At 49.7% G+C, this 26,180-nt stretch overlaps 12 protein-coding genes across 12 annotated transcripts; 7 read left to right on the forward strand and 5 right to left on the reverse strand.

The window, feature by feature from the left end:
* Positions 1-455: 455 nt before the first annotated feature.
* N7519_004199 (putative diaminopropionate ammonia-lyase) lies at positions 456-2,723 on the forward strand (the record flags this gene model as incomplete). The annotated part of the gene is made up of 1 exon (XM_057290975.1): positions 456-2,723. The coding sequence occupies one exon, from the start codon at positions 456-458 to the stop codon at positions 2,721-2,723; it is 2,268 nt and encodes a 755-aa protein (XP_057152177.1).
* Positions 2,724-3,105: 382 nt separating this feature from the next.
* N7519_004200 (uncharacterized protein) lies at positions 3,106-4,174 on the forward strand (the record flags this gene model as incomplete). The annotated part of the gene is made up of 2 exons (XM_057290976.1): positions 3,106-3,235; positions 3,354-4,174. 2 exons carry the CDS (start codon positions 3,106-3,108, stop codon positions 4,172-4,174), a joined length of 951 nt encoding a protein of 316 aa, XP_057152178.1.
* Positions 4,175-4,282: 108 nt separating this feature from the next.
* On the reverse strand, positions 4,283-6,060 carry N7519_004201 (homeobox domain-containing protein; the record flags this gene model as incomplete). The annotated part of the gene is made up of 2 exons (XM_057290977.1): positions 4,283-4,931; positions 4,991-6,060. The coding sequence occupies 2 exons, from the start codon at positions 6,058-6,060 to the stop codon at positions 4,283-4,285; spliced, it is 1,719 nt and encodes a 572-aa protein (XP_057152179.1).
* Positions 6,061-7,374: 1,314 nt separating this feature from the next.
* On the forward strand, positions 7,375-8,806 carry N7519_004202 (Amino acid transporter transmembrane; the record flags this gene model as incomplete). Its single annotated transcript, XM_057290978.1, has 2 exons — positions 7,375-7,535; positions 7,600-8,806. 2 exons carry the CDS (start codon positions 7,375-7,377, stop codon positions 8,804-8,806), a joined length of 1,368 nt encoding a protein of 455 aa, XP_057152180.1.
* A 765-nt stretch (positions 8,807-9,571) lies between these two features.
* N7519_004203 (uncharacterized protein) lies at positions 9,572-11,049 on the forward strand (the record flags this gene model as incomplete). Its single annotated transcript, XM_057290979.1, has 3 exons — positions 9,572-9,863; positions 9,931-10,482; positions 10,559-11,049. 3 exons carry the CDS (start codon positions 9,572-9,574, stop codon positions 11,047-11,049), a joined length of 1,335 nt encoding a protein of 444 aa, XP_057152181.1.
* Positions 11,050-12,056: 1,007 nt separating this feature from the next.
* Positions 12,057-12,781, reverse strand: N7519_004204 (NAD(P)-dependent oxidoreductase; the record flags this gene model as incomplete). Its single annotated transcript, XM_057290980.1, has 2 exons — positions 12,057-12,275; positions 12,326-12,781. The coding sequence occupies 2 exons, from the start codon at positions 12,779-12,781 to the stop codon at positions 12,057-12,059; spliced, it is 675 nt and encodes a 224-aa protein (XP_057152182.1).
* Positions 12,782-13,106: 325 nt separating this feature from the next.
* Positions 13,107-15,779, forward strand: N7519_004205 (uncharacterized protein; the record flags this gene model as incomplete). Its single annotated transcript, XM_057290981.1, has 3 exons — positions 13,107-13,643; positions 13,695-14,078; positions 14,142-15,779. 3 exons carry the CDS (start codon positions 13,107-13,109, stop codon positions 15,777-15,779), a joined length of 2,559 nt encoding a protein of 852 aa, XP_057152183.1.
* A 1,388-nt stretch (positions 15,780-17,167) lies between these two features.
* N7519_004206 (NAD/NADP octopine/nopaline dehydrogenase family protein) lies at positions 17,168-18,391 on the reverse strand (the record flags this gene model as incomplete). The annotated part of the gene is made up of 1 exon (XM_057290982.1): positions 17,168-18,391. The coding sequence occupies one exon, from the start codon at positions 18,389-18,391 to the stop codon at positions 17,168-17,170; it is 1,224 nt and encodes a 407-aa protein (XP_057152184.1).
* Positions 18,392-19,759: 1,368 nt separating this feature from the next.
* Positions 19,760-21,316, forward strand: N7519_004207 (uncharacterized protein; the record flags this gene model as incomplete). The annotated part of the gene is made up of 3 exons (XM_057290983.1): positions 19,760-19,969; positions 20,037-20,447; positions 20,474-21,316. 3 exons carry the CDS (start codon positions 19,760-19,762, stop codon positions 21,314-21,316), a joined length of 1,464 nt encoding a protein of 487 aa, XP_057152185.1.
* Positions 21,317-21,593: 277 nt separating this feature from the next.
* Positions 21,594-22,136, reverse strand: N7519_004208 (putative NUDIX domain; the record flags this gene model as incomplete). The annotated part of the gene is made up of 1 exon (XM_057290984.1): positions 21,594-22,136. One exon carries the CDS (start codon positions 22,134-22,136, stop codon positions 21,594-21,596), a length of 543 nt encoding a protein of 180 aa, XP_057152186.1.
* A 1,315-nt stretch (positions 22,137-23,451) lies between these two features.
* On the reverse strand, positions 23,452-24,186 carry N7519_004209 (uncharacterized protein; the record flags this gene model as incomplete). Its single annotated transcript, XM_057290985.1, has 1 exon — positions 23,452-24,186. The coding sequence occupies one exon, from the start codon at positions 24,184-24,186 to the stop codon at positions 23,452-23,454; it is 735 nt and encodes a 244-aa protein (XP_057152187.1).
* Positions 24,187-25,313: 1,127 nt separating this feature from the next.
* On the forward strand, positions 25,314-25,736 carry N7519_004210 (uncharacterized protein; the record flags this gene model as incomplete). The annotated part of the gene is made up of 3 exons (XM_057290986.1): positions 25,314-25,354; positions 25,408-25,465; positions 25,524-25,736. 3 exons carry the CDS (start codon positions 25,314-25,316, stop codon positions 25,734-25,736), a joined length of 312 nt encoding a protein of 103 aa, XP_057152188.1.
* Between the last annotated feature and the right edge of the window lie 444 nt (positions 25,737-26,180).

The raw sequence follows: 26,180 nt of genomic DNA on the forward strand, positions 1-26,180 counted from the left end.
TCAATATTTTCATTTGTATTGGCGTTAAGCAGAATTAAGTAAATCATGTTATATGGGAAGCCTGCCATCATTATGTAGACAAAAGCAAGTATACTGAGATTGAAAACCCCAAGATATTCCGTCGTACATTTATACCAAACTGTGTACAAGCGCTAGTGCAGATTCCGATATAGAGAATCCTGCCCAATGGAACAAAGAGAATGTAGCCCCTTGAAAATTTCCATTAAATTTCCACCAAAAAAAAATCAAAAATCAAAAATCAAAAAGAAAAAAGTTGAAGGCGTCAGTGTCGTGAGAAGGCGCAGTGCCCACTCAACCCGACATCACTCAACCCGACGTGTCGTCAGAAGGCGCGATTGTCTTTAGAAGGCTCACGGTACAGGCAATGACACGGCAATAAATAAAGTCTCTGCAATGTGCACAGATCAATTAAGCATATGCGAACGTATACCAACATGTCATCACGACGGTCAATCTACTTCAACCCCGCGGCCACAAATGCGAGCAGTGCCTCCCCGCAAATCGAAGGCTTAACGGCATTCCACCAATCCTTCCCCAACTATGCCCCAACTCCACTAGTCCAACTCCCAGAGCTCGCAGCCGAGCTAGGTGTTGGCACCGTTCTCGTGAAAGATGAGAGCAGCCGGTTCGGCCTACCCTCGTTCAAAGTTTTGGGCGCGTCATGGGGATGTTTCCGAGCCATTGCAGCGCAACTCGGCCTGCCCTCTACGGTCTTGCTCGATGAACTCTCAAACCGAGCAAAAGAAGCATCGATTGTCCTGACGACAGCCTCGATGGGGAACCATGGACGGGCAGTTGCGTTCATGGCTCGACTTCTCGGCATCGAGGCGCGGATCTTCGTTCCTCGGTCTCTGAACCAGTGGACTCGGGATCTTATCGCCGGGGAGGGGGCTCAGTTGATTGTTGTCCAGGGCGACTATGATCAGGCGGTGCAGAAGGCCGTGGATGAGACGCGTGTGGGACAGGGTGTACTTCTCATTCAGGATACGGCGTTTGAGGGGTATGAAGATGTCCCTTCGTGGATCGTCGAGGGATATTCTACTATGATGCACGAAGTCCAGAATGAACTTTCTCGGCTTGGTCTGTCGGGTAGTATGATGATCACCCCTGCTGGGGTGGGCAGCCTAGCGCATGCGGTCGCGAAGCATTGCAAGTCACAGAGCACGCCCATGTCTGTGGTCGCCGTTGAGCCTGACACGGCTGCATGTTTATTTTCTAGCTTGACTGCTGGAAAGACGGTTACTGTCCGAACTTCTTCCACGATTATGGATGGTATGGATTGTGGGACAGTATCTTCTACTGCCTGGCCCGATCTGCAGCGTTTGGTTGATGCCTGCCTCACCGTCTCATCATATGAGAGCCATTGTGCTGTGCAATACCTGACTTCCAAGTCTGTGGCTGCTGGCCCATGTGGAGGTGCATCGTTGGCTGCGCTGCGACGACTGGCTACATCGAAAGAGGCTAGCTCACTTCTCAACAAGGATTCTGTGGTCATTCTTCTAAGCACTGAAGGTGCGCGCGAGTATCCAGTCCCCAAAGACGTCTCCGTTGACGATGTCGTGGGCTTAACCCGAACTCTCACTCAAATCAACTCTTCCAACCCAACCTTGTCTGTAACAGACGGCGTGGGTGAGACCGAAATCGCAAACTACCTGGCCGCCTGGTTCACCCATCGAGACATTGAGTATCACTGGATTGAGAAGGTCGCTGGACGACCATCCATTGTGGGAGTCTTGCGAGGCAGCGGAGGTGGCAAGTCTCTCATGTTCAACGGCCACACAGACACAGTTAGTCTCTCCAGCTACGAGGCAGATCCCCTGTCCGGAAGTATTGGGACCAAAAATGGCAAAGAGGTCGTCTTTGGCCGCGGCTGCCTCGACATGAAGGGGGGTTTGGCTGCAGGATTAGCTGCCCTTGCAGCAACCAAAGCTAGCGGCTTCGTACCTCGGGGTGATGTCATTGTGGCTGCGGTATCAGACGAAGAGGATGCTTCGCAGGGAACTCAGGATATTATTGAGGCTGGCTGGCGTGCTGATGCCGCTGTACTTCCCGAGCCAACCCAAGGCGCGATCCTTACTGCCCACAAGGGATTCGTGTGGGTGGAAGTCGATATCCTAGGAGTTGCTGCGCATGGATCCGACCCTGCATCAGGAGAAGATGCTATCCTGTATGCCGGATCCTTTTTGCAGGCTTTGGGGAAGTACCAATCACAGCTTCCAGTAGACGATCTCTTGGGTCAGGGTTCGCTACACTGTGGCTTGATTCGGGGTGGTGAAGAGCCTTCATCCTATCCGGGAAAGTGCACTATCACTGTCGAATTCCGCACTGTCCCAGCCCAAACGGAACAGTCCATCCTAGGAGACATCGGCGCACTGCTGAAACAAATCGCCGATCAGAAGCCTGGGTTCAAGTACTCTGAGCCGCGCATTACCATGTCGCGCCCTACACAGAAGGTGGCTGCTGATCATCCGTTCGTGGAGAAAGCGACTGCTTGTACAACTGCTGTGCTGGGCAGCAAGCCTGCTGTTAAGGCTGGTCCGTTCTGGACTGATGCGGCCTTGCTCGGCGCTGTTGGTATCCCGTCCATTGTGTATGGCCCAGCAGGAGAGGGCCTCCATGCGAAGGAGGAATGGGTTGAAGTTGAGAGTCTTCAACAGTTTGAGAAGGTGTTTACTCGACTTGTGCAGGACTTTTGTTATTGAATATAGATGCCTGTAAATAAGTATAGCTCGGAGCAAAATTCCTTGTGCATGCTTGATGTTGTGTAGTCATTAAGCTGATACCCCGATAAAGTGATTGTCAAAGTCATGCAGCCGAAGACAGCTTGAGAAAGTGCATCATTTGATAAGTGAATAATTTTAATGAAAACAGCCAGGTGTGGTTGTTGATTCTTCCAAGCTTGTAGAGGAAGTGTTGTGGCTGGTGTTCTTATCGCCACAGGACTAAACAGCCGGGGCTGATCGGCCACATCCAGGCCACCTTCGCCGAACGGCATCCCACCTATTATCGCTAATATCTAGCACACCCATCTCGTCGTCTTCCAATTCCCAGCAATTGTGATCTGTTCTTGAAGAACCCGAAACGATGGCAGACGAATCACCAGCACAGCGATCCGCCCGTCTGCGCCGCGAGCGCCGCGAGGCAAAGATCAAGGAAGGAGGCTCAGCACGCCTGGACAAAATCACCAGTCTCAGTGGACGCACGCCGCAAGCTGGTAAGAACCGAAAACCGCATCCCCAGCTCTAGTCAAGGAGCTCCCGATAGCAAAGCAGACATGCCATCTCATCAGCCATGCCAGTACAAACAATGCTAACTAAAGTCAACTACAACAGACCGCGAAGTCTCTCCATCCCCTCAGGCCCAGCGCGCAATGTCCGCGTCTCCCTCTCCAGCGCCGCAAAATCCCCAGTTCCGACCCTCACCCTCGCCTCAACCAGACATGCAGTCACCAGAAGCGATCCGCGCCCAGCAGGAAGCGTTCTTCTCGATGCTCCGACAATCCGCACCGGAACAAGGCCAGGGCCTGCATCCCGACCCGCAAGCGCCAAATGACATCCAGGCACAGCAAGAAGCATTCCGCGCAATGTTGAGACAATCCGCACAGGACCAAGGACAGGGCCAGCCGCCCGACGACGCCGAAGACCCCACCATCAAACTCCTTAACTCTCTCATGGGTGCTATGCCCGGCGGTGACCCCAATGCCCCGGCAGGCGCACCTGGCAATCAAGCCACGCCCGGGTTCTCACCCGCTGCTATCGCATCAATGCTCGGCGTGCCGCCTTTCATCGCCAATATGCTGGGTGGAAGGACGCCGCCGACAGAGGCGGAGCAGAAGCGCGCTCGGATTTGGAAGACGCTGCACACCGTCTTTGCTTTGGCGGTTGCTGTTTACCTGCTGTTCATTATTGGGACTTCGGTTGCGTTGTTCGGTAGTCCCCCGCCCAAGCCTGCGACGGCACAGAACCCCTTTGCGATCTTTATGACGGGAGAGTTGCTGTTGACTGGCGGTAAGGTGTTGCTTGGTGGGCAGTCGGGTGGTATGGGAATGGCAGTGCAGCTGTTCAAAGATGTCGTGAGGGATGGTAGCCTTCTGCTGTTTATGTTGGGCATGGGGACTTGGTACAATCGCGAATGGCGGACTACGGCATACTAGAGTAGCTTGAGTATGTAGCTTCGTTAACGATCAGCGCGGTATGAGCATTTCAATGGCATATATTATGTGATTATTATTTCATTATTCGTATACAACTTTTGATCGACGCTAAATAGACATGTTTGCGATAGCTCGCTGAGATGGTGGGACCGCATTGCGTAAAACACTCAACGCAGATGCATCCAGACCCCAATCACCTTCCCATTGATCCATACGAGACCCTTTCTTGAAATGACCGGCCAGATGCTCTGCCCGAGCTGGCCAGGTAGACAGTGAACATCCACAGAATCCACATCGGCTTTCGACGTTCACGCCCGTTCCGCGCCAGGCTCCGAGGTCAGCCACGGGGACTTTCGTGCAACTGTGGAACTTGCGCAGATGCTGCCATAGATAATCCTTTCGACTGAATGTTCGCTCTTGAGCAGGCTTATCGGCACAAACTTGGAATTCATGCTCTTCCCAATGGGCGGCAGTTGGGAAGAGGACGTCGCAGAAAGGGCATTCAAAAAACTGGAGTTCGAATGCTTGTTGGACATCGTTAAGATTTGGCGTGCAGACCCAGGAGTCAAGAGTGAGATGGACACTTTTCTCGTGTCGGGCCCAGTCGTGTTTCTTCTTGAAAGACTGCGTACAGAACGTGCACTGGTAATGATAGTCTACGACTGCTCGTTGCCGTCCTCGAATGCGTTTGGGTTTGATTCGTTTGGGGAGTAGTGGGAATGGCAGCCCGTGTCTACTGTGGAATGATAGCTCCATGCTGAAGAGGCACTATCAGATGTTTCAGATGCCTTGCTGCCAATGCTCGATACCGAGGACGCCAAATGTGACGAGCTCTCGTCGAAATTGAAGAAATCCATTGCAGACCCATCGAGCTGGAACGGGTTAATGCTGTCGTCCGACTCTATCGAGCCGGAGGCAATGGCATTTTGAATTGCCGCTTCTGGAACATGTTCATCTTCTGGCGGGGAAGCCTGCCATCGCTCCATAGGAGTTAGGGAAGACAGCGTACTGCTGACCATGGGGGAGCCCGAGCGGGTACGGGATGTCGAAGAAAGTCCCGCAGACTGGATCTTTTGTTTCTGGCGGCGGCGGGCGTTTGCAAACCAGGTTGATATGCGCTTTTGGGAAAAACCAGTCTCATGGGCCATCTGATTCTTTTGTGCATCTGTTGGATAAGGATATTCTTGATTTTGATAGAACCACTCACGGAGAACTCTAGCTCCTTTTCTGAGAAACTGTTTGGGTTCTTTTCGTTCATCACCATTGTCTAGAGTGGTACGGGGCAACGGGTTTCCATCTTCTGGCACACCGTGGAGATGACCCAACACCGGAGAGAAAGTTTCAAAGCCCGACGGGAGGCGTTTCTCTCCCTTTGCTAAGCTGCATTCTCTAAAAAGGGCTACGCAGCTTGAGCAGGCATTTCTGGGATTTGGATTGGCAGGCGTGGTGCGAAGTATCAGGCATTGCAGTCGATGCCTACGACAATGGTCGCATGACACAGGAGGACGATATGCCCCATCAGGCCACTGTGAGACATTGGTAAGGCTTGGTTGCGACAAGGATGGGTCAACTTTTTCTTCTGCAAAAGCTGGAGCAGAATCGTATACAATTTCTGAAGTCTCTAGTTCTTCATGCTCTAGATGCCCGGGTTGTGTATCGGCGGCTGATACGAGGTGTGACTCATAATTTGTCCACTGCGACCATTCCGGATCACCAATGTCGGAGAGAAATGGTTGGAATTCGTAGTCAGTATTTGTATCAAGATAAGGGTCTTCTTGCATGAACCCGGTTGGCTCATTTGCATCCAGCATGCCCTCCATGTCTGATAGAGGCTGTGGTGACGGCTGCCACGTTAAAGGGTTGATGGATGGCGGCTGTGGAGACATGCCATATAGCGATGCATAGAGTCGCCGGGGTGGTATAGAGTGAGCCCTTTCTTGTATCGATATTACAGTCCAAAATCCACGAATAGCTTGGCTAGACCCGTTGCGTTCATGCCCGTTAACTAAGGTTGCGATGGGGTTGCTGACAAAAGTATACGCTAATCCAAATTGGGCCAACGAACGTTCCTCACTACACTAGTACAAGAACGGCAGGTACACACCTGCCAAATGCATCGTATGACTAAGCTTTCACAGCCCCCAGTGCCTCGTGGGCCGGTCTCGGGTGATCAATGAATCTCGAGGTCAGTGCTGTGGCCTCGTGTTCGCTGCGCCTGCTAGACTTTCTCCGGACTCTCCTTGCCGATTTCTCCGCATCGTTCTCCGTGAATTCTCGTTTCAGATTATGCACGATGAGGTTGGGGTAGTCCAAAGTTCCCCAAGGTCTGCTCCGAGGCTGAAAGCATCCTTGTCGGTGTTTACTTGATACCCCAACTGAACAAGTCGAAGAGATGATAGGCCATGCCAAGATGGAACAAATGTCAATATCCTGGTCTAACACACAATTTATATGTTCCCACGAGGCCCAGTTAATCAATTTCTACAACAATGGGTATCAATTCGGCAGCCAATAATCTGGGGGATAAACAAGCGAATTGGAATAGATGTAGAGGTTGATATGGCAGTAACGGCAGTCGATTTTTTCCGGGGTAAGTTATGTACGGGTATGTAGGATGGTGGGCCAACACCGGAGTTGGCTCTCTCCTCCGGAGGTCGGGTGGGGCGTTTTGAGTCGCCACTCGGTGACTCGGTGAGAAGGCAAAATTCTTTAAAAAATCGGAATCAGCGCCGAGTCCGGCTGAAGAAAACTAGGCCCGAGAAAAAAGGCTAATCGATATAAGAATGAAAGCCACAACTTACAGCCTCTCAATAACATATCTACATATGTGAGTACATACCTAGGTATATATCGTTCTCCAACAAATAATAAAGTGTATGTGTCAATCAGGCAACCTTGGAATGTGCGCTAATGTACGGAGTCGTACCTAGAGGTCCACGGGTGGGACTTGGGGTTAAGAATTAGCTTTTGCAACCAATTTCCATCACCAATTAGAATGAGTCAGCAAGCCTAACCCGGCACAGTCATTGGTGAATCCGCCGGGGTTGCATCGAATTTCTGTGGAACCTTCCATTTACTCCCATGGGGCAAATTTCTTAAAAAGTTCCACTTAGGGAAGGCACGAGAGTGGAATAAGATGGCCTGATCCCCCGTTCCTTCCTCGTGGGTTTCTACTCTCCTCTGCTTTTCATCAACAAGACATGGAGGTAAATACAGCACCACCTGCTTATGAGCAGGATAAGATCGCTGAGCGGAAGGATCTGCCATTGGACGAGGAGGGCCAGCTCAAGTCTGGTGAGGTCCACGATGCTTTCGGCAACGAGGAGTACGCTGAGATCAAGTATAAAACCTTGAAGTGGTGGTATGTATCGTCTATCGTTGGGAACAGAGTCTTTATCAACCGTGCTAACGAGTGGTGTCTTCAGGCAATGTGGCTTGCTCATGATCTGTGAGTCAGTTTCACTGGGTGTGTTGTCGCTGCCTGCAGCCGTCGCTACCCTGGGCCTTGTCCCTGGTGTCATCCTGATTGTCGGCCTCGGAATTCTCGCAACATACACTGGCTACAATATTGGCCTCTTCCGCGAACGGTACCCTCATATTCAAAACCTGGGTGATGCCGGCGAGATCTTGCCAGGCAAGTTCGGCCGTGAGCTGTTCGGTACTGGACAGTTCCTCTTCTGTATTTTCGTCATGGGCAGCCACATCCTGACCTTCCGCGTCATGATGAACACCCTCACCAACCATGGCGCCTGCTCCATTGTGTTCAGTGTCGTCGGTATGGTTATCTCGCTCCTCCTGTCCATCCCCCGTACAATGAAGGGCATGACTTGGATTTCGTTTGCATCATTCCTCAGCATCTTGAGCGCTGTTGTCATCACCATGGTTTCGGTGGGAGTCCAAAGTCACCCCGAACGTGTCATCCAAGCCACAGTCGAGACCAACCTGTACACCGCTTTCCAGTCTGTCTCAAACATTGTTTTCGCTTACTGCGCCCACGTCGCTTTCTTCGGTTTGATTGCCGAGATGGAGACGCCCCAGGATTTCAAGAAGTCCTTGTTCATGCTCCAGGGCTTTGAGATCGCCCTCTACCTGTCCGCCGCCGTTGTAATTTACTTCTACATTGGCACGGATGTGCATTCCCCTGCCCTCACCTCTGCAGGACCCCTGATGAGCAAGATCGCCTACGGTGTTGCTATCCCCACCATTGTTGGTGCCGGTGTTGTCAACGGCCATATCGGCTTGAAGTACATCTACTTCCGCCTCTGTGCCAAATCGGATCTGATGCACCAGCGCAACAAGCGTTCCGTCGGTCTTTGGATTGGTCTTGGTGTGGCTTGCTGGGTTGTTGCGTGGATTATCTCGGAGGCTATTCCTGTCTTCAGCGACCTGAACAGTTTGATCAGTGCTCTTTTCGCTTCCTGGTTCAGCTACGGTCTCTCCGGTATCTACTGGCTCCACCTCAACCGCGGCGAGTGGTTCGCCTCTCCCCGCAAGATTTTCCTCACCATCCTCAACATCGGCATTGCCTGCTTCGGTTTGGCGCTGTGCGTTCTTGGCTTGTATGCTTCTGGCACGTCTATCAGCAAGAACGCCAACAGTAACAGCTTCACCTGCGCCAACACTGATACTTAGATGACTCCATCTTGCTTCATCGCGATTTATACTGCTTTTTATTGCTTCATCTTATTGACGTCACGCACACTGTATATACACTGCATATAGACTATGCCAAGAGCGCACTGGCTGGCTCTGGAATATAAATAATAGAATACATTATCCTGAACATGCTTACCTTTCCTAACTGTACCTAGATTATACCTCTTTAAGACCAAGAAAGGTATACCGTGCCACCTAAAAAGTCCATGTATACGTATACACCTCGTATCTACTGACATGGAAGTCCTCATGGGCCACTGCTCTAAGCAATTGACCTTGAATGTAGGTTGCGCCGCACATTGATCTTATATGACAAGTCATAATAGCAATGCTCACTTACTCGACGGCGCATCGGGCACATTCCAGTCCAAATAGTCATTCGGTATAGCTGAGGTGGCTAGGAACTTAGAGCGAGATTTGTATGTCACTTTTGGACGTCTTTGTTGAGATGGTCTCATCTTCCGTAGAAGCCTGTTTTTGCTGGCAGACTGAGCGCTTGTTTGCTACATGCGGCCTATAAAAGGCCTACTTTTGCTGGATTGAATGATAAAACTTTCTTCCTTCTTTCTCTACCAGTGCGTGGGAAGCTTGTAGCCTCCAACAACCTTCGACGTTGACGTCGAACGTAACTAGAACTTGAGATGGAGTAAGAAGACTCTTCTACGCCAACGTGACTCTTTCTATTGTTTGCGCCTACAACAGCCACTGCCTCTCTCACGCATCCACTTTAAGTCCACGACCATGCCTTTCAGAAAACTCAGGAAGAACTTGAAGAAACTGTTTCTCAAAGCGAGACGTGCCGTCTCTCCAAATGGAAACGCTAACCTGCCTCAAGTGGCTGAGACAGAGCGGGCTTCGAACGCCTCTCAGGTTCCTTCGTTGGAAACCCTACCAGCTGAGCTCCGACGTCACATTCTTTTGAGGGTGGCAATCGACAGTCTCAAGGCCCTCGTGCAGGCCTCTCCTATCTACTTCCATCAATACCGACTAGATCGAAAGCACATACTCTGTCAAAGCCTGGAGTTGACATTGGGTAATGCACTTGCTGATGCCTATGTTGTTCAGATGTTCAGCTCCTCAAAATTGGCTCCGCCACATAGTCCGGAAGCAGCTGCAGATTTCCTCCATTCCTACAACACAATATTGGGTCAACTTTTACTTAACCCTGCCCTCTCTACAAATTGCTCAGCATGGAAGATGTCACGTCTATGGTCAAATTCCACTGCTCGATGTTCAACCCTTGATGCAATGCTTTGTGACAAGAGCATCGAGTAATCTCACTGAGACGAAAGGATTCCAGATTGGAGAGACCTCGAGCGGGACAGGATACATCTCACGGATTCGCCGAATTGAAGAGTCTTTGAGCAGGACAAACGATACACAACTGATGGGGGCTTTTTATCGATTCCAATTCTGTTGCAATGTCTATGGCTTCGAATCGCTCGATTCTGTCGCTCTTAATATCAGGATCGCCACTCCTGCTCGCATTCTCAAGTACTTCTTATATCACTTTCAACGCTACGATGTATCCTGTCTCAGTTACTTCTCTGAAAAGAAGTGCCGGCAGATTGACCACAATATTACCCGGGATTTGCGTAAAAGGAGCCCCGGATTTGATCGACGACCCTGGAGAAATGATGGTAATACCCACAGTGAGTGGGAATCCTTCGATTCTGAAAATTGGAGACATTTCGGTTTGAAAAAATACTAATTTTAGCCCCCTATCAGAAGACAACAGTGATGGGTCACTCACGACACCGATATGCCGCGGCCTCGAGCTACTGCACTTCGTCTATTCCAAGATCAAAGATAACGACGAGCTGATTACGGTGACGAAATATTGCATGATTGGGTTTTCTGCGGCTTTCCCGGCCGTAATAGCCGCGACTTCGATGACTTCTTACGATGGGATAGTTTGCGTGAAGTCCGGGAAGAGATATCAAGAGGGTCCTGGACCTATTGGGCTCTTACACACTGGTTGGAACCGACACCCTTCCGTATGTAGTCCCAATGGAAGCTCCGTGCTCCAATCGCTGGCCTGGATGGTTGCATGGGTGGAAGTTACAGCAACCTCTTTGGAGAGTGCATCCCCAATTCTCTCCGACAATGGGGGTCATGGGCGCAGGCTAACCCGAGTGCATGAATTCCGAGGAGGCGACGATGAAGCAATAGGAGGAACATCGGGACCCGGGAAGTATCACTGGTACCTAGAAGTATAGTCGATATTATCAGCAGAAACACACAAGACGCCTTCAAATTTTCTTACGCAAGACTCAAAGCCAGATTGCAGGCATTATTTTATCCCCATCATGTAGGTAGGAGAAGGGATAGACAAGAGTGATGAAGTATCACATAAATTACGCCTACCAACAGCCTAAGCACCTTGAAACCCACTACAAGATCGTAATATGCTACCGAATAACTTGCTTTCGATTCCCACAGAAGACAATCAATCTATATATTGATATATACTAATATGTTATATGTGAAAGTTGTAGTTGATTCTCGCCAATTGCCCAGAAGTAGTAGTAGCAGACCTCGGGAGGCTACCCCTTTTCGATTATATTATAACATCCCCAGCCAGCCTAGAGTATATTCAGATAAATTAACTTGATAAATACGAAAGGCCCCCTCTCGATCCGAATGTATTATTGAAGGCGTTTTTCGCGAAGGGTGTGAAGTAGAGGCAGAGCCGGTGTTATCGAGCAAACAGAAAGAACTAGATGGTCAGCAGAGTTCGCGCTTCATATTCTAACAGGTACGTGCTTGGAACCAGTTCGAAACTATTCAAATAGCTTGATTTGATAATCCTTTGTAAGTTGCTGGGCAAAGATTGGGCAAACGGGGTCGTCACTGAGTACTTTGTGCTATTCCAGAGAAGGAAGAACCCTCGGCCTATCATTTGACAAATGGGTCCTTATTTCGGTGCCCAGCTCAGCTCCCTTTTTCTTACGTATAGATTGGGTTATTGAGTTGGTCAGCTGATTCAACAACTATGTTGTACATGTACCTGTTACACTGCGTAGAGGAATACATAGTGTCACGACTATCTATATAGAACCTTGGAAAGAGATGTGTATTACCTATTTCACGCTATGTATTATGGGCATTGTGCGAAGCATTGTACTCCGTATATGTCCGAGGAAAGCTGCAGATCTCCCAATCCCGGCAAGAGAAGCCCCCCCGGCTACTTCATCGGAGTCCGGCATCATTCGCATCGTTCGCATCAGTATGTAACAGTCACATTCTTATTCAAAAATTTCGCGTCCATCTTCAAGACAAGGTTCTCAGCGAGCCACCTCCCTGCATCCTCCCTAGAGATAGTATAGCCAATAGCCCTAGACTCCGGGCCAGTCTTGGGATCCTCGATGCCCACACGGATAGCCTTGTTCGACTCGCCATCAACAAGATGGCTCGCACGAATTATTGTGAATGCTTCCCCGCTCTGTGCGAAACTGTCTTCCATGACTACCTTGTCTGCCCGGGGACACTGACAAACAAGTAATAGATGGGCACCATAGCGATAGGAACATCGCGACCGAAGCGGGAGAAGCCCGTTGTACTACAACCGATTATGTGCGGAGTTCCGGTAATACCAGTGCTTCGAAGCTGGGCTAGAGAATCTAGGAGAGTTGCCGCGCCTTTCTTGCAGACGTCCGGATCGTCGACAGTCATTCCGCGTGGCCTGGCGCCGATGGTGGACACGATAACATCGACGATGCGGCCATCGTCGGTTTGGATACACTGCGATACGGCGGAGATATCGTGTGCATTGCCTTTGATAACTTTCAGATTTGGTGTTGACCCTGAAGGGAAGACGCCAGTGAGTTTTGAGGGATCACGGCACAGCGCGATGCATTTGTGTCCGGCAGCGAGTGTGTGTTTGAGGGTAGCGAGGCCAACGCCGGTGCTGGCTCCAAAGAATGCAACGGACTTGGTGTTTGGAGTCATCGTCTAAAGTGAGGTGGATGCCTTCCTTTCAAGTGTCTTGGATCGGACGATGGGCTTCATAATATACATTTTGGCAAAGCGTTATCGAGAAAGCAAAAAGTATCCGAACCCCCCAACGCAACAGGCCTCGGTCTTTTCTCGCGTGAGGGGGTACGAGGCTAAAAAGTCGAGGCGGAAATCTCCTTCTCTCGTTGGTTCTCCAGCCTACGCTAATGAGTCAGACTTCCAGGCCTTACCATTTCCCTAATAGGACTGGAATATCCAAGGTTTGTTCGACTCATTTATGATTGATCACTTGCCGAAATAAGCCAATAACGGACCCAAGATGCCCGAAGAGCCTCTTAATGCCGAGAAAAACGCGAGACCTGATGCCTCAGGCAGAAACACAACATCACTGAAGCCGCGCAGCTGTGTTGTATGCCGAAGTCGAAAAGTCCGCTGCGACAAGCGAGCGCCTTGCTCTAATTGCCGCCGTGCAAATATCGCGTGTGTGCTTCCGCCAACAGACCGTCCACCAAGATGGGCTCGCCGTCTCGACCGCCTCAACAGCGCGGTATCCAACCTACACGCCTCCCAGGAAGCTGAACCAATAGCAGAAGACGTGATGGAGAGACTTCACAACCTCGAAAGCCTTGTCCAAGAGCTACGCGTTCAGCTAGAACAGGCCAAATTAGCAACTAACTCTGCCGCTGAAGGGTCATCCGGGGTCGGCTCGCCTGGAAGCTCCGCGCATGATCGACAGTCGAACGCATCTTCCATTAGTACTGCTAATGTGCAAAACAAGTTTGGAAGACTGGTGCTTCAGGATTCCAACCGAAGCCGGTACGTTAGCAGTGGCTTCTGGTCTCGAGTCAATGACGAGGTACGCCGCCTTGGTTTGCTTACGTGTACAGCGAGCTAACTTTCATTGTAGATTGATAGCCTGAGGGCAGACGCTTATGGTCTTCTATCAGAGGAATCCGATACCTCGGATGACGAGGCTTCGCTAGGGATGACCTCTTCCACACATGAGCTTGACCGGACCCCGGCAGAACGTCACGGATTCTTGTTTGGGCACAACTTGAGTCCTTTTTCTCCTAACCTAACCGACCTCCATCCACTCCCCTCACAAATTCCGTTCCTTCTAGACGTGTTTTCCGAGAACGTGAACATTGTATTTCAAATTGTTCACCTTCCCACTGTCAAAAACATGGTTCGCGATTGGCGCGGCCGTGAAATGAAGGGACTCACACCGACCAATGAGGCTTTGATGTTATCCATTTACTACGCTGCCGTCACATCGATGGAAGAAGAAGATGTAAGCCGAATTCTTGAGCAATCGACTCTTGCGGGCCGCTGGCTCACGTCCCGGGACATTTAGGTAGTGCTTAATTTCGGAGCAACTAAAGCCGACCTCAATCTCAAATATCGCCAAGGCCTCGAGTATGCACTTGCAAGAGCTGATTTTCTGAACGCACCGGACTTTGTTCTGGTGCAGGCATTTGCCATATTTCTTAGTCTTGCTCGCCGACATGACAGTCCGAGTTTTGTGTGGATGATGACTGGACTGGCAATCCGAATGGGTCAAGCCCTGGGACTACATCGTGATGGAACACATTTCAATCATCTGAGTCCATATGAGATTGAAATGCGACGAAGAGTCTGGTGGACCCTGTGCATGTTGGATGTGAGAGCATCCGAAGATCAAGGAACTGATTACACAATCACAAGAGCGAGCTTCGATACTAAAATCCCTCTTAACCTCAATGACGCTGACCTCGACCCAGAGTCAAAGCAAACACCTCAAGCCCACGATGCCTTGACTGATATGTCCGTTGCGCGCGTCTCCTTCGGCATGTGCGAGGTCACGCGGCAGATGATGGCTTACGGGTTCAAAGAAGCAGCACCGAGTCTAGAGGAGCAAAGTCGCTTATTGAAACAGATACACCAGGGTCTTGAACGAGATTTTCTTCAATACTCAACCGACCCAGGGAACATTATATACTGGGTGGTAGTTACGGTCGCTCGGCTTCTTATGGCTAAGATGACTCTGCTTATCCACCTGCCTCTATTGTTCTCCTCCCCGAATGAAGACTTCTCGGAGGAGCTGAGAACAAGACTGTTGGTTTCCAGTATCGAGGTTGCCGAGTACAATCATGCCTTGAACAATGAGCAAGCATGTAGGCACTGGCGCTGGGCTTTCCAAACCTATACCCATTGGTATTCCATTGTCTATATTATGCTAGAGGTCTCTCGACGCCCGTGGTCGCCTCTTTCTGAACGGGCCTGGGTAGCCCTTCATAGTCCCTGGCTAATCCCGAACCAATCGCACATGAAAAGGAATCTACGCGTCTGGATTCCACTCCGAAAGCTGATGACCAAGGCCAGGAAGTATCGAGATATGGAATTTGGGCGGCTTAGAAACGACCCTCGTGCTGCCGAACAGCTGGAACAGGGCTATCGCACTGCCCCACTGCCGTCGAGCACTGGGCCATTTCCACCTGGTTCAGATTCTGCAGATCTCTTCCTTGACCAGTGGCGCCAGCTAGTGGCACAACGGGATAAAAACAAAGATATAGCACCCACACCCGGATTTTCGGTCTCTACTCCGTCGAATCCACCGACTGCAGCGCAGTCAATTGTGCATCCTGCTCCCAATTTATCTCAAACACACTCCTCAGCTTTCACCGTTGGGCCTCGGTATCTTGCCGCAGAGGAACCGCAGTTTGGGTATGGATTGCCAGACATAGGACCTACAAACTTCAGTTCAGTTATGGAGGCTAATACGAGAATCGGATCTGGACACATAAATCCTGCCGCGGACGGTCACCTCGCCACCCCGGCCGTTGTACCTTGGCTGTGGTCTGATGAGGGCATGGCGACTGATTTCACCAGTACCTCTGAAGGCCAAGCCGATAGTCACATGGGAATGGGCGAGGAGGTGAACTGGTACAATTGGGCCGCATCCGCGAAGGATATGGAGTATTACGGAGGGACATACAGCACTGGACAGCCCTAGCCTATTGCCTGATATCACCAGTGATAGTGAGCCTCGCCAAATCCTTGCGGTATCTTATGAAAGAAGGCAAGAACACTGTCCGTAGACCTTACAATATAGAACTACAGTTAGTACTTAGGTGTCTTCAAATACCATTTTTGAATAACTGGCCGTGAACGGGCAGAACAGAGTTCCCCATACTATGACTTGAGCGTTCCTTTCCAAATCGAGCAGTTTGGGGTTTCCAGGCAGCTGTTGTTTCATAGCCTCAACAATTTCTCCTTCTTCGAGGTTTTTAGGAGGGTAACTTTGTCTGAATTTGCCGAAAATCCCATCTACATCCAAAGATCAGGACAAGGGTCTGATATATGTGAATTTGATCAGGGTGGTTCTAGCGAGGGCCTAGGAAAAGATTTGATTCCGGTAGACATGACCAGCGTGCATCTCATAGAGAGAGGACATAGCTGCCCGGGCGGTGCATTTAACAACGGTCTTGAATGTAATCTCAGACTTGTCGCAATCCTGTTGAACAGGAACTCGCGACCGCCACTAGTCTCAAGCAGGGAGCTGTTGTCCAGTCTGGTGAACGAGATGCGCAGGTCGTCAAACTCCGCCACGTCGGTCGGAAAGCCCATAGTACATTTTGACAAGCAACCCGTCGGGGAAAATTATCTCAAAGCTAGATCGGACATTGCTGACAAAGTTGTGCCATCATTACAAGGGGCAGCAGTATCAGGTTGGGGGAGGGTAGCGGCGGGATGGAACGCTATAGTTATTTATTAGCAGCCTATTTAGCAAGGCGACGCTGTAGATACGCTCATATTCTATATCGCATTAGCATAATTCCAAACGATTTCTGATTTGTACTTACAGCACGGCAGCATTGGACCAGCTTCCAAACGTGGCAGTTGGCCTACATGGGGCCAATTTGGTAGCAGAACAGCAGCTCGTCTCCTATCGTTTGAGCTGGCCTCCACTTTCCTAGACAACTACCTGATCAAATAGATATAAGAAAGGTCATTAGATATAACATAACAATGGAGGCTGCTACCAAGGGTGAGAGAGAGAGGGGAAGAAATCTTGATTCAAACTAGCAAAAGCAAGCCTTTTTATAGGTAACCTCCAGGGCTTGGAACAACAACCACTCAGTCTGCCAGCAAACAAAGCCCGTAAAATCAGGCATCTATGGGGGATGGGATATCTAACACATAAGTACAACAATATTGTAATAAGCTGGCGGATTTTCAAAAATGGAGATAAGGCTTGACCAATTTGTCCACAGATGTGCTCCAACATTTTGGCCACATATAATTGAAAAATTGACCCAGGCAGACAGAAAGAAACAAGGAAAATCCAGTAAGCACACAACTTGGAACGCAAAGAGATTATTTCCTAACAACGTTGGGGTATCACGCCCCGACTCGAGCGGTCTGCAGTGGAGCGTGCAGCTCCATCTTGTTGCCAATAGGGGATTCTGGCAAGGGTGCATGGGAACTAGGAGTCTTGTCCACTGGTCCACCCAAGGCATGAAGCACTTGCTCTTTAGTGGCATCGCCAAGTCCAGCAGACTTCAACGTCCTCCCGTGCTCAAAGTAGTCAAAGCCGCTAACAACCGCCGCCATCTCGATAAGTGCTCTGATAGTTGGCGAAGCCAAGCCACACTTCACACCGAGCTCATACCAGGGGACCAGGCCATAGAGAACATCCTCCAACAAGTATCGATGATTCAGGGAGGTTGGGGAGCTCTTGGTCTTGTTGTGGACTACGGAGCCTGAGGCAAAGTCGTGGTAGTCGGTGTATTCCCTATCGTTGTTATAGTTCTGGTTCATGTACGTCGTGATGGGTGTGATCTCGAGTCCATAGGCGTGGGAAATTGCCAGACGCTCCTTGTCCACCTTTTCAGTCACGCGAGAGACAGCGGGCGACATTCCCTGGGCGTAGAAGTAGAAATCGCCCTTGGTGGCCTCGATCCAGCCTGCGTTCATGAGTGCCGCAGGGCAATGCACGACTGGGTTGACGTTGTTCAACCCAACCTCGAGCAGGTTCTGGCACCACACTAGCTTCTGAGAGAAGATCATCTCCACCTTGTGTCGGAGGCCAAGCTCAGCCTGCGGGTCAAGTCGCTCCACTTGTGTGGTGTTTGGTGGCTCGGCCCAGATTGACAGAGTCTTCTTGCACCCCTTGACAAAGACAGTGTCACCCTGGATGCGGGTGGCGTAAGGGGAGATGTCAGTCTCGAGGATTGCATGGGCGTTGATCTTCGAACGGGCAGAGAGGTAGAAGAAATTGCCCACGTTGATGATGAGGGTATGGTTTCGTAGGTCAAATTGACTCAGCAATGTCAAGATGGTGTCTTGGCCATATGAGGGTACGGTGGTCACGATAAAAGGAGAGTGTCGAATGGCAATATAGAGGTCGCTGGTGGTCTTGATCTGGAATTTTCCACTGATCTCCCCAGCTGCATTCAACCAGCCATCGTTCTTCTCAATCATATCCGTCCCGCCGCGATGATCGGGGTGGGCGTATAGCATGACTGATTTTCCGCGGTTGGCCAGGTCAGCCGCAAAGGCACAGCCACAGGGCCCTGCACCGATGATAGTGACTGTTGGCACGGAATCGAAGTTTTCAGCCATGATGTTGGTCTGAGATCTGTGCTGAGGGTATTGTTGGTGCTGAGCTTGGAGGAAAGAAAGGCTTTTAAAGAGTATATCCGGGAATTTTCAATTGGTTTGATTGTCTGGTCGATTCGGGGGAACTTGTTCCTTTAAATATTGCCGGCTCAAGTGATCAATGGATCTGCACAAAGTATATGTTTGTACTGCACGTACTGGCTCGCCCAAGAAGGCAGGATTGACCTATATCGGATGTTATTGCATCCCGGCTCCTGTCCTATCCGTTGCATGCCACCCAGAGGTCGTCTAAGGGGACACTCAGCTTGCGTCATGTGAATGTTCTGGCCTATGCGCTTAACGAGGACCATGTGTACAATGTACACTGTACGGAGTACGATATACGATGGTGTGATTATAACATCCGCTGCACGCGCTGCAAAAATAGAATATAACTTGATAGAATCGACAAATGTGGATCTTCACGAGCATCTTGTCTAGTTTGAGTCAACACAAGCCTTCAGACCAGCGGGTTAATTGGCCACAAAGGTGAATTCATTACACAATGAAATCTCAGGTTTGCAGATCATCACATAATTCGAGTCTAGAAATCTAAGCGAGCACATCACGATTGAAGATCAGGGATGTGCGTTTAGGGTTTCATTATCTGCAGGATCTTGTTCTTCATAGTCTAATACTCCTGGCATCTTTCAGACTTGCTTGTTGAGTTTAATGTTTAATGTTAATGCACGTCAAGGCGGACAATTGATTTCATTGCATAAAAATGGCCGAAATGCTGGAAGTTCTCGAACGATCTGATAAAAGTGATCATCTTAGGAAATCAACTGGGCAAATTTAACGGGCCAACAAGCTTCTGAGCACGTGGGTCCCAAGGGGACCCAGGTGGCTCTATGGAGAAAATCTGACCAATCAGGAAAGCCCATCGGCGGCATGTGAGCTTGTCTCAACCCTGCAGATCTTCAGCCCAGGGGTTTCCCGAATATCAAATCCACCAAGTAGGGGGATCCCGATGAATCCGATGCCTCCCGAACCGAAAGCCACGCCTCACTATTGCCGAAAGTTACGCGTCGCCGAAAATACTACCACTAAGTAACGACTAGTGCTTCGATGGATCAATTTTGAGCAGTCGATCATTCTGTTCGAGACTTTCTATCACATCATCCAAATTCCTCCGATTGTCGCAGTGGAACCCTTCTCCTAATTTACGTCACGGTGCATTGTGGCCTTTTTCGTGTTGCCTGGATCGACGATGACTTGTTCACGGCGATTCGAGTGGAAAAGGGGACGAGAAAAATCCCATAATTGTCAAATGTTGCAACCTTTTCAGTCTGTTTCGACTTTTCTACACATGTTCCAACCATTCGAACAGTAATGAATTCGGAAACCACGCTTGCAGAGGCTCTGCCTCCACCGTACAGCACCTTTAGCACTGCCAAAAAAAGATACATCGTTGCTACAGCTGCCGGGGCTGGTCTGTTTTCCTCCTTGTCGGCCCAGATCTATTTCCCAGCTCTGAATACACTGGCCAACGACCTCAATGTATCAGCATCCATGATCAACCTGACAGTAACAAGTTACATGGTAAGGATGCCCCATTCGACGCAAATAACATAACCCATATGTTAACAGATAGGGATAACTATAATAGATCTTCCAAGGAATTGCGCCCATGTTCATCGGCGACTTTGCAGACAGAACAGGTCGTCGACCAGCCTATATCATTTGTTTTATTATTTACATCGCGTCAAATATTGGACTGGCTTTGCAGAATAGCTACGCCGCTCTGATTGTATTGAGATGTCTGCAGAGTTCCGGGATCAGCAGTAGCGTGGCGCTATCCGCGGCTACGGTGGCTGATATCAGCACGAAGCAGGAACGAGGATCGATGATGGGCTTTGTGATGGCTGGGAATTTCATGGGTCCCGCCATTGGTCCGATTATCGGAGGTCTTTTAGCCCAATATCTGGGTTGGCGATCGATCTTCTGGTTCTTAACCATCGCCTCCGGCGTATTCCTATTGCCTCTCCTCCTCTTCCTTCCCGAGACAGCCCGAAACGTCGTTGGTGACGGGTCATCCCTGCCCAGCCATGGAATCGGCCCTTGATTCACCTTTTCTCTCGCCATCATGGCGACAAGCAGGATCCTTCCGACAAGGATAGCTTTGATCGACCTGACAGCAGCGACTCGCCAAAGAAAACCATTGAGCACAAACTCCAGTTCCCCAATCCCCTGAAGCCCCTGAAACTTGTGTTCCATCCAAACTCGATCATCATTCTTTTGGTAACGGGAATCATCATGGGTGGAAACATGACGGTTCTCTCGTCTATCACAGAGATCTACACATCGCAGTACGGCCTGGACGAGCTTGAGATTGGTCTATGCTATATCTCATTGGGAACAGGGTCCATCGTGGCCTCCGTTCTGACAGGGCGCCTTCTGGACTGGAACTACCGACGCATGGCTGCCATTAAAGCCGCCAATTCCACAACTCCCGAACAAGACACATCCCAGGATTCAATCCCCGTCGAGAAGGCCCGGAGTATGATTACCATCCCCCTTGTTGTTCTCGGCAGTGTCACCGTGCTGGCGTTTGGCTGGGTTTTAAAGTACGGTGCGCCTCTTGCGGCTCCAGAGGTGCTTCTGTTCTTCGTTGGCGTTGGGCAGACTGGCGGTTTTATCTCCACGTCTACCCTGCTGGTTGATCTACACACCTCTAACCCGGCTGCTGCCACCGCTGCTAACAACTTGGTGCGGTCGTTCTTCTCGGCTGGGGCCTCAGCTGCCATCGATCCTATGTTGACTGCCATGGGTCGGGGATGGACATTTACGCTGGTGGCATTTATCTTGCTAGCGACAATCCCATTCCTGTTGTTGCTCTGTGGAATGTGGCGTCAAAAGAAAGACTCTCCGGAGAGATCTGAGGGCTGAGGAATGTTGCTTGGCTGGAGCATTACCGATATAGATATACCCAAGATACGAGATGAGGTGAAATGCTCACAGACTCGAAATAAACTACCCTGATTGCTACATAACAATCCCTCAATTACTGGTCCTCACCTGTAGATTCAGACTGCCGAAAGCTTTCGTATGAAGCCCAACCGTAAAGTTCTCGGGAATATCCCAGATGGGCGCTTACCTTGCCTAGTTTGTAAGGTGACCGACTTCGAAATTTGGCCATATAAATGCATGCTTCCCATCACCTGATTTAACAGTCTTCCACTAATGAAATCGCCTTCTGAAGGACAGTCCGATCATTCTGGAAGCTGAGTTTCTTTACCGCGTCCTCCAAGGGGAAGAATTTCGCAGTATATTCCTCCTCTGCCCTAGCAGATCCAGCAACAACCCCTTCATCCAGGGCAGCAATATACCACCAAATAATCTTAACGTCGTCAACACTATCACCCAAGAGCCGCATGGTTACCATGAAGGGCTCGGTGAGATCCGGGTAAGAGCGCGGTTTATCGGGCATATGTCTCTGTTCACCTATCGGAGGCGCACGAGTGTACATCGCGACGGGATGGAGTTGGGCTTGATAGCCGGTTTCTTCGCGGACTTCGCGTAGTGCGGCCTCGTGTCGGGATTCGCTGCAGTTGCGACGTCCCTTGGCGAGGAGCCATTCGTTCTTCGCGTGGTAATGGATAAGACACAGGGTCTTGTTTTGGGTGGATAGGTCGAATAGGATAGCTCCACAGCTTTCGACGAATTGTTCTGGGGTGTATTGTGTGGTGGTGGTAGGTGAAGTTGCCATGGATGGATACCGTAGTCGGTCGGTCGGTCTCGATTGGGGGATAACTATATCACATCGAATAGGATGTACTTGCTATATTCATCAAATTGCTTCGGGGGGTTGTGTGAAGGGCAGGTTGGACAGGAGGCTTGCTGGCAAAAGGCAGATTGGATTGTAAGATAGGTGAAGACGATATTTACCCCTCATTCCTAAGGACAGGTTCTCTCCATACACCTCCGCCAAACTATCGAAGGGAGACCCCGTTGCCTGTGAAGCTGCGTTGCCGGTCACCCCTGCGTGTAACAAAAGAGGAAGTGCGATAGCGGTTCGCGTTCAATGGCACGCACGCAGATCACCGTCACTTTGGCCTATCCGCTGAAGATAGCTAGGACCCTTAAAAGGGACTAAGACATGATAAAACAGACCCCAGGGTGAGTCTGCTCGGAAGGTTTGTTAGTCCCCAACACCGAAGTTACGCCACTACTTGACGATGTTTCAGATAGATAAGGCCAGTTCCAATCTCACGCAGATTCCCCCCTAACTTGCACTGCATGTACCCCAAACACGTGGGAAAAGTACTTCCAGCAGATCCTGGAAATATTGCAGAAATTGCATGTAGGCAGAGGTCATGGAAGCATTGCCGGATAGTCTGTCGGTGTAAGTATCGCAAATCATTCCTATTCCAGGCAATGGACTATCGGAATGGACGGGTGTGGGATCTGCACTGCAGTTGTGAGACCAACTGCAGGGGTTCGGGAGTCGAGTGGAGAAAGTGGAGATTACATATGCACCTTGGAAGATACTTCCGAGGTCGGCCCTAGGGTACAAGTAATGATCCTTCCTATGTTGTATATTGTAGCCCTGGAGCCTTGAAGGAATTCCAGGTGGACCCCTGGGCCCGTCAAGCCGTTGACTTATCGCGTAGAGTCCACCCGTGGACCCGTCCACGGGTGATGGCTGGTCTTACATTCAGGCACCGCTGGAGTATGACGAAGCAATCATCTAAGGAGTATTGAATGCAAAGAGAGGGAAAGGAAAAGTGAGGGTTTTTGATGCGCCCTCCGGTCACACGATCCAACCTCTAGCTTCTCGAAATCAGAGAGCAAGCCCCTTTTAGTCTCAATTTTATATCTACCAGTAAATGGACATTTATTCGAACTAGTACTTCAGTTGAGAATCGACGATTGATATATACAACATAAAGTAACAGAAAATCAAGACCTCTGCCATGAAAGCATCGTACTGCGCCCCACAGAACATATTGCGAAGTGGAATTGTGGCAATTATCCACAATTCACAACCTGGAAATGCGAACGAAGCCACAAAAGTTGAAGATTTACTCCAAAACACCCTCTCCGACGCAGCGCTTCAGAGGGTAAGCGTCTCCCAAGCAAGTAGTAACAACACCCTTAACCCAGGACAAGGAGTTTGCTCCGTATTTGTAAGTATCATGGGTGTAAGAATCCGCCTGGTAGTATTCGTACTGTCCACTTCCGGGCGTTCCACTGAATACGTAACCCCTCTTGCGTTCGACCAGGGGGTTGCTAACAATGGCACCCCATTTGTTCTTCGGGATAGTCATGGTAACCGTGCCGGTGAGAGTAGCCGTTTCGGTGTACTGGTAGGTTACGGTGGTGCCGAGTTGTAGGAACTTTTCCACGGTGGCGGTAAACGACTGGGCAACCGAGATGCTGTTGGCGACCATCTGGCCTGATGCCATAGCAGCGGTGGCATCGGCTCCGTTGGCATGCACGATGGTGGACATTGGGATATCCCAGTTGAGGAACTTCTGGTCAGGAAGAGGGATGATGAACTGGGCGCCGGCGCGCTTGCTCAGACGTTTTGAGAGGGTGGAATCATCGGATCCGGTCTCGATGAACTTCGGGAGAGTCTCGGTAGGCGGGGTCAGAGAGACTCCAGGCAGATGGGTAGCTAGGTCTCTCTTGTTGATAGTCTGTGTGGTGCCATCGTCTAGAAGAAGAATGGCCGCATCGGTCGTATCGGTTGGCAAGGCAGACACGAGTGCGCTGTTGGCACAGAGAGAGGCAAGGAAGACAAGGTTGAACTTCATGATGTCCAACAAGAAGAGGGTTGGTAAAAGAATGGATCTTGAGAAAAGTGATATCGCAAAATCGGCGACGGAAAGGAGACCCTATTTAGAGTCGCTCAGAGAAGGCAACGGGTGTCCCGACTGCCACAAGAAATTGTGTACTTTGTCAGACTAGACGAATCCATCATCCGGAGCCATATTCCCGCAATAGATCTGCGATAACCATACTCCGAACAACATAGATGCTCAGGATACTCACGCAATAACCCGCCTTGTTTCACTCGTATACTTCCGAAAAATAGCCGGGAATCTACCGGTGAGGATGTCAACCCAAGGTGGAGAGACATTGTGACATTTTAATCAATTTAACTTCGCCCGAGAGGTCCGAAGGATTTATGTAGATCATGGGCCTCTGTGCGTGAATCTACTGGTCAAATCCATTGGTCCTGAAGAAAACTAAGGCAACTGAGACCTGGGGAGTGTAACGGCTATGGGGCGCATTGCTGATCCTGTTGATCCTCTGATAAACGTGTGGTTGTGAGACAAACGCCTTGGGGGCCAAATCCAGTTCATCCTTCGAACTGCACTCCGTGCTCCATACGGAAAAGTAGCAGCGCTGTTGACTAGCTTTATGAAGCCAACATGATTATGAAAATTGAAATCCATCTTGCGCATATACGTTCACTTGAAATGAAGATTGGAATGATCGATCATCGTACCAGGTAACCTAACGACCCATGGATATGCAGCTTACACGTGGTGATGTCCCGTAACTTAATTATCTACCTAAACTCTAAACTCTTGCAGATCTACTCGAAAATCGACATCATCCTGAGACATAGCCCACATCTAATGACCTTGCAGGCTGACAGGAGTGACAATGAAACGCCATATATGCAATTCGGGAAATGAACAACAGAGATCATCGTTCCAATGGAGATTGTTTGGGGATTTTGTCTTAGTTGTCTCACTTCAAGAAAGGGGACCTGGATGACCTGACGTTCCGACAGGCAAACTCAATTCAGAAGTACTATCTAGGTCCTTTTTAATGTACTTCTCTGACTTTTCAAGCATCATTTAAATTTACGTCTACCACCCAATCTTCGAAAGCCAGTTTGATAATCACCTCTGATAATATTATCACCAACATGAAGTCTATTTCACTTATTGTCGCAGCTCTTGCTGTTGGGTAAGACCTTCTCCAACCTGACATGTTTGATAACAGGCACTGATACTTTGTAGTGCTTTTGCGGACGTCCACACTCAAGGTGTTTGCATTGATACCCCTGGCGACGGAGTGGTAAGTACAACTTGGAAACTGGTACCACCGGGCGAAAGCATTTCTAACTGCATTCTAGGAGGTTTACAACAGAGCTGCCACTGAAAAGGCATGCACTGCCTATAAGAACCGAAACACTGGTGGCAAGCAATGGGATACATGCCCCGATTGCACGCTTCTGAACGAGAAAGACCTGCTATACTATTGCGAGTCCAAGGGATCCCACATCGGAGGAGACGAGCTAAACTATTACTGCAAGCAAAACGGTGCAGGTGACAGCGTTGCTTGGTGAGAGGGCTGAGGAGAGCAGCCAGGTTTGAGGAAACGATATCACTTGTTGCACTTTGTATTTAAACAGATGCGAGCTGAATTTATTTAGGCTGATGCTGTGTTTTTGGGCTGAAGCTATATGTCTACATTCCTTTAGTTGTTGTGTTCAGTCACTCGTAATGTAGCCCTGGCAAAATGGCCCTCAGGTCGTCAGGTTATCAGGTGAGCTTTGCTTACTAGTAACTATTATAGATCCTTGATAGAATAATATGACAAATAGTATTCAAATAGAACTAGGGATCACTAGTGCTAACTAAGGATTATACAGTCCGCGTAGTATAATAAGATATTATAGGTCTAATACCTACTGTATATCACGAGGAATGTTGGAAGGAAGGGTCTCCGGTAATAAAATTATAATTGGAGGCGACGGGAAGACAGGTGATGGTATGAATATTGGTACCTT

The sequence above is a fragment of the Penicillium mononematosum genome (assembly GCF_028829835.1).
Source record: "Penicillium mononematosum strain IBT 11891 chromosome Unknown utg000002l:1.0-8112719.0:1.0-8118358.0, whole genome shotgun sequence".
Classification (NCBI taxonomy): Eukaryota; Fungi; Ascomycota; class Eurotiomycetes; order Eurotiales; family Aspergillaceae; genus Penicillium; species Penicillium mononematosum.